General features: G+C 41.6%; 1 protein-coding gene across 7 annotated transcripts in view; it reads right to left on the bottom strand.

The window, feature by feature from the left end:
- The window catches only part of MLH1 (mutL homolog 1), a 75,780-nt gene that overhangs the window by 65,379 nt on the left and 4,004 nt on the right, over positions 1–6,397 (bottom strand). For 6 of the 7 annotated variants that reach the window (XM_021714049.1, XM_008061263.2, XM_021714045.1 and 3 more), the window contains one exon: positions 4,757–4,855. Coding sequence is in view for 3 of the 7 variants with exons in the window: in XM_008061263.2 (XP_008059454.1) it covers positions 4,757–4,855 (99 nt within the window). In the remaining 4 variants the exon portion in view is untranslated. The remainder of the gene's footprint in view (positions 1–4,756; positions 4,856–6,397) is intronic. The other variant, XM_021714046.1, reaches the window with a different exon arrangement.

The following is a 6,397-nucleotide window of genomic DNA, read 5'->3' as shown; positions in this document are numbered from 1 at the left end:
TGACTGGTTCTGTGCCCTTCCCCCACCTCACCCCACAATGCTCACATCCAGCAGGAAGCAGCCAGAAAGAGTAACGATGCCCCTCTCCCAAATAAACAGAAAAGGTGGAATGAAGGGTGCAGAGAACAGTCAGAAGGGCGTCCCCAAGATGGCACTGCCACCCAAGACAACAAAAGCCCTAAGCTCTGGCTTCTCCCCATACAATTTCCCGCGCGTGCGAAGTTTAAACCTGTGCGCGAATAATTTCTCCCTATAGGAATACTACCTCAGAGTCTCCTCCAATAAAACCCAAACACGGCACTGGCCAGCCCCTGCCAGGCCCAAGCACAGCACTGGCTAGCCCCTGCCAAGCCCATAAATACAGCCCTCTCCCTGCATATCTCTCTCTCTCTCTCCCCCACTTCCGTCTCTCTCTCTCTCTCTCCCTCCCCAACCCCATGGCTACAGAACCTTTTCCTTTTTTCCCTGTAGCCACCACTTTAATAAATCTCTTGGTCCTTAAAGGGTGTGGCGTTGTTACTGGCGCCTTAGTTCTTTCAACCTGAGCCCAGCATGCCACTCCAGCCTGGGTGACAGAGTGAGACTCCTACTCAAAAAAAGAAAAAAAATACACACACACACATATATAGCTGAGTGCAGTGACTCATACTTTCAGTCCCAGCACTTAGGGAGGCTGAGGCAGGAGGACTGCTTGAACCCAGGAGTTTGAGACCAGCCTGGGCAACAGAAACACCCCATTCCTTAAAAAAAAAATCAAACTGAAGTTGTAGCATAATTACTGGAACAAGGGAAAAACACAATATTAAAAAGTCCAAAAGGAAACACACCAAACAGTAATATATTAATGGCAATCACATTCACATGGCAGAACTACAGGCATGTTAAATATTCTCAATGATGTGTCTTTGACAATTTAAAAACGTCTTCAGAAATGGTAACAGAATAACTCCAAACAGACAGTGTTACATACTGTTACTCAAAAATGTCTTATATAAGCAACTATACATTCAGAAATGTCAATTTAAAATTATGCAATGGGAACAAAACAAGTTTTTAAAGCCCATGACCATTTTCCTCCCTTATAACCAAGATTGGTTTTTGGCCCTTTTACATCTGTGTCTAGAGAGGATCTCAATTGACCTAGCTATGGCAGGTTCAGTTCATTAAAAGAAGCATGGCTCAGGATCAGAGAGGACTAGGTCCTAGCTGGACTTCCCTGGTTTATGTAATTGAACTAATTTACACCGTCAAAAAATGTAAATGATTTTGAGACCGTGTAAAGAACAACATTAAATATGCACAGCAGAACAATACTATGTATCAGCAGGAAAGAAGAGAACCACTACACAAGGCACAGTAGATGGTCCTGCTGCTTCAGGACTCTCTTCACTGGCAGGGAGCAACTGGGCAGGAGCACAGTCTCTGGAAGTAAACCATCCAGGTTCTATTCCTCACTCTGCCACTTTTGAGCTGTATGCCCTAGCTATGTTTCTCAATCTCTGTCAATTTCCTCGCATAAAACAGGGTAATAGCAGAATCTACTCTGTAGGGTTATTGTCAGGAGTAAGATTCAATACATAAAAAGTGCTGAGAACCATAGCTGGCACAGAAATTCCTCAATAAATCTCCCCTGTGTAATTACAGTAAAATAATAATCCCAAAGATATCCTAGAGCTAGGCTAAGGCTTCAGGAGGCCATGGACTTGGAAACTGACCTGGAGATTGCAAAGCCAGAATGAAGCTGTGTTCCTTGAGCTTGACCTGAGGCATCCTTAAAATCAGGGTCAATCTCAGAGTAAACCATCTCTTGAAAACTATTCCTTCCTAGAACAATTTGGGGGTCACTGTGAGCAAGAAGGTACTTAAGACCATCCTGGTTTGATCTAAACTGGATCACAGCTGCCTTTAAAAAAATTTAAATAAAAGTAATACATGCACATGATAAAAACTTCAAAAACTACAAGAAGGCCAAAAATAAAAAGTAATAGCCTATGTTCCCCTCCACAATCTTCACTCTCATTCCCCCAAAACAAACACTCTAAATAATTTCTCTGGTCCCCTGGAGCCTCCAGAAAGGAACACAGCCCAGCCACATCCTTGATTTTAGCCCAGTGAAACCCAGTGAGACGCATATCTTCTGACCTTCAGAACTGTAAAAGAATAAGTTTGTAAGTCTGTGTTATTTTATGCCACTAAGTTTGTAGTAATTTTTTTTTTGAGTTGGAGTCTCACTGTGTCACACAGGCTGGAGTGCAGTGGCACGCTCACAGCCATGCCAGTGTTGACCTGCTGGGCTCCGGCAACCCTTCTGCCTCAGCCTTCCAAGTAGCCAGAACTACAGGCATGCGTTACCATGTCTAGCCAATTTTTGATTTATTGTAGAGATGAGGTCTCACCAAGTTGTCCAGGCTAGTCTTGAACCCGTGGGCTCAGGCAATCCACTTGCCTCAGCCTCCCAAAGTGCTGGGATTACAGGCTAAGCCACTGAGCCTGGCCTAGTTTGTACTAATTTTTTAGGCAGCAATAGAAAACTAATAAAAACACTTTTTAAAATGTGTATATTTTGTAGCCTGGGCAAAGTAGCTCATGCCCATAATCCCAGCACTTTGGGAGGCAGAGGTGGACAAACTGCTTGAAAGCCCAGGAGTTTGAGACCAGCCTGGGCAACATAGTAAAACCTTCTCTCTACAAAAAAATCAAAAAATTAGCCAGGCATGGTGGTGCGTGCCTGTAGTTCCAGCTACTCGGGATGTTGAGGTGGAAAGATCACCTGAGCCCAGGAGGTCGAGGCTGCTGTGAGCCATGATTGTCATGACCATGCCACTGCACTCCAGCCTGAGTGACGGAGTGAGACCTCAACTCAAAAAAAAAAAAAAAAGTATATTTTAACTTAAGAATGTTATTTCTAGAGGCCGGACACAGTGGCTCAAGTCTGTAATTCCAACACTTTGGGAGGCCAAGGTGAGAGGATCGCCTGAGCTCAGGGGTTCAAGACCATCCTAGGCAACTTGGCAAGACCTTGTGTCTACAATAAGTCAAAATATTAGCCAGGTATGGTAGTGCATGCCTGTAGTTCCAGCTACAGAAAGGCTGAAGCAGAGAGTCCAGCAGGTTGAGGCTGCGATGGCTATGGGCATGCACTGCACTCCAGCCTGGGCAACAGAGTGAGACTCCAACTCAAAAAAAAAAGAATGTTAGCCGGGCTCAGTGGCTCAGCCTGTAATCCCGCGCTTTGGGAGGCCGAGATGAGTGGATTGCCTGGGCCCGCGGGTTCGAGACCCGCCTGGGCAACTTGGCGAGACCTCATCTCTACAACAAATCAAAAAATTAGCCGGGCGTGGTAGCACGTGCCTGTAGTTCCAGTTACTTGGAAGGCTGAGGCAGAAGGATGGCCGGAGCCCAGCAGGTCAAGGCTGCGGTGACCAGGAGCGGCCACTGCACTCCAGTCTGGGCAGCTGAGTGAGACTCCAACTCAAAAAAAAAAAAAAGAATGTTATATTTATAAATGATCCTATAGAAATAATTAAACAAAACACCCTGTATGTACGAGAATATGCATCAGAAACCTAAACAGGAAAAAATGGCAAACAGCATAAAAGTCTCACAGGAAACCACTTAAACAAACTACAGTTCCTACATGTAATAGAATACTATGCAGTCAATAAAAATTATGCAGGCATATATTTGCTGGATGAAAAGGTATTGACAAGGAAATTAAGTCATAAAATATAAGATTCTATTTTAATCTTAAAATATTTATCTATTTTCTTTCTTTTTTTTTTTTTTGAGTCAGAGTCTCACTCTGTCACGCAGGCTAGAGTGCAGTGGCATGTTCACGACCACCCCAGTGTCGACCTGCTGAGCTCAGGCGATCCTTCTGCCTCAGCCTTCCAAGTATCTGGAACTATAGGCGTGTGTCATCATACCTGGCTAATTTTTTGATTTATTGTAGAGACGAAGTCTCACCAGATTGCCCAGACTGGTCTTGAATCCCTGGGCTCAGGTAATCCTCTTTCCTTGATCTTCCAAAGTGCTCGGACTACAGGCTTGAGCCACTGCACCTGGCCTATTTTCTATATCATATATTCCTATGATACATCATACAATTTCATCCACCAGTATTTCAGTATGTATCAAAAACTATGATGATATGTTTATACCAAGAAAACTACTACTAGTACCAACAAACAGCTAATGTATATTCAAACATCTGTCTCAAAACAATTTTTTTATAGTTTGCTCAAATCAGTATTTAGGTAAGATCTGTACATTGAACCTGGTCCGTGAGCCTCTTAAATCTCTTTTAATCTATAGATTCTTGCTCCCTTTTCTACTCTTTCTTCCCTTGCAGCTTATTTGTTGAAGGCAACAAGTATTCTGTCATGTAGTTTGCCAATCTCAGTACCATTTACTATGCTCTCCTGTACCCTATGTTTCTACATATTGGTACTTAGATCTGCATTTGATATTCTGACATTCACATTTGTTATTCTGACAAGAAAACTTCATAGGTGGTGTTAGGTACTTCTACCAAGAGACACATAATATCTAAGATCTCTACAGTTAAAACAGTTTACTTATGAACAATTCTCAGTCTTAGAAAGTTAAAGCTACTTAAGTTTGTTCAGATTTGCATATATTAACAAGTAAAAAGTACCAAATCTTATTTACCAATGCTGAGAAATATATACTGAGAAATGGCAGACAATGTCCTCACCAGAGGATATTTTATACATTTCATTAATCCTCAACTTACCTCACCCCGAAAGCCATAGGTAGAAATAGTGGCTAAATCCTCAAAAGATTGCAGTTTACTTGTAGTGAACCTCTCACATACAATATCCAGATCTTCTTTCTAGTAAATATTTAAAAAAAATGAGTAAATGATGATGTTACTCATTTTTCCAAATCTTTTGAATTTCCATTTTCTTGCTCTAATCCAGGAAGAAATTTCACTTAAGAAAAAAGTTTTTAAATTAGCAGTAACTTCTACACTTGGCACCCAGAATACCACAATGTCCTGGTGTTCCTCCTTTGTGAGGTGGCTCCTCCTCAGTATCATTGCTATTTCTCCCTCATGTCCCCAGCTCCTGTGATCAAAGTCACCCAGGACTCCATCTGTAGGCCTTTTCTCTATCTATACTTACTCTCTTGAGTTCATTCAGTTTCATAGTTATTTTAATTAGAAAACTTCTAATTAGAAAACTTTATTAAAACTCTACAGATAATTTTTGAAAATTTTCCACTATAACCATTTTTAAGTGTATAGTCCCGAGGCATTAAGTACATTCACACTGCTGTGCGACCATCACCACCATCTATCACTAGGACTTTTTCGTTTCCCCTAAACTGAAAGTCTGTACCCATTAAACAATAACTTTCATTCTCCCTCCCATCCTCCCAACCCCTAGTAATTACCATTCCACTATCTCCATGAATTTGACTACTCTAGGAACCTCATATAAGTGGAATCATACTATACTTGTCCTTTTGTGACTGGCTTATGTCTCCAAGGTTCACCTTGTTGCAGTATGTCAAAATTTAGGGCTGAATATTATTCCATATTGCATATCCATTCATCCGCTAATGGCTAGTTGCTTTCACCTTTTGGTTATTGTAAATAATGCTCCTGTCAATATGAGTATACAAATATCTGAATCTCTTCTTTTGGGTATACACACAGAAGTGTAGTGGTTGAATCATATGATAGATCTGTTTAATTTGTTAAGGAATCACCACATCATTTTCCATAGAAGCTGCACTATTTTACATTCCCACCAGCAATGCATAGGAATTCCAGTTTCTCTACATTCTCGCCAACACTTATAATCTTTTTTTTTATAACAGTCATCCTAATGGGTGTGAAGCAGTAACTCATTGTGGTTTTTATTTGCATTTCCCTAATGCCTAACGATGTTAAGCATCTTTTCAAGTGAGTCGTGTAGCTTTTAATACCATCAAAAGCCAGACAACTCCCAAACTTCTATCCTGCATTCCAAGCTTACACACACATCCAACTAACGTGCCTCAAAATGAATGATCTTCCTTCAAACCTGCTTCTTCCATAGTCTTTCCCATCTTGGTAAATGGCAACTATTTTTCTCCATTTGCACAAGCCAAAACCTTGAAGTCATTCTTGACTCCTCTTTCACAATTTACAACAGCAAATTTTGAGAGCTCTTCCTTCATAATCAACTTGGAATCGTACTGCTTTTTATATTTTTTGTTTTTGTTTTTATTTTATTTTATTTTTTTTTGAGTTGGAGTCTCACTCTGCCACCCAGACTGGAGTGCAGTAGCCGCCCCCGGCCACTGTAGCTTCGACCTGCTGGGCTCTGGCGATCCTTCCGCCTCAGCCTTCCAAGTAGCTGGAACTACAGGCGCGCGCTACCACACC

Source organism: Carlito syrichta, unplaced genomic scaffold, assembly GCF_000164805.1.
Source record: "Carlito syrichta isolate Samal-C Ts95f unplaced genomic scaffold, Tarsius_syrichta-2.0.1 Scaffold305170, whole genome shotgun sequence".
NCBI lineage: Eukaryota > Metazoa > Chordata > Mammalia > Primates > Tarsiidae > Carlito > Carlito syrichta.
This window is presented reverse-complemented; position numbering and strand designations above follow the sequence as displayed.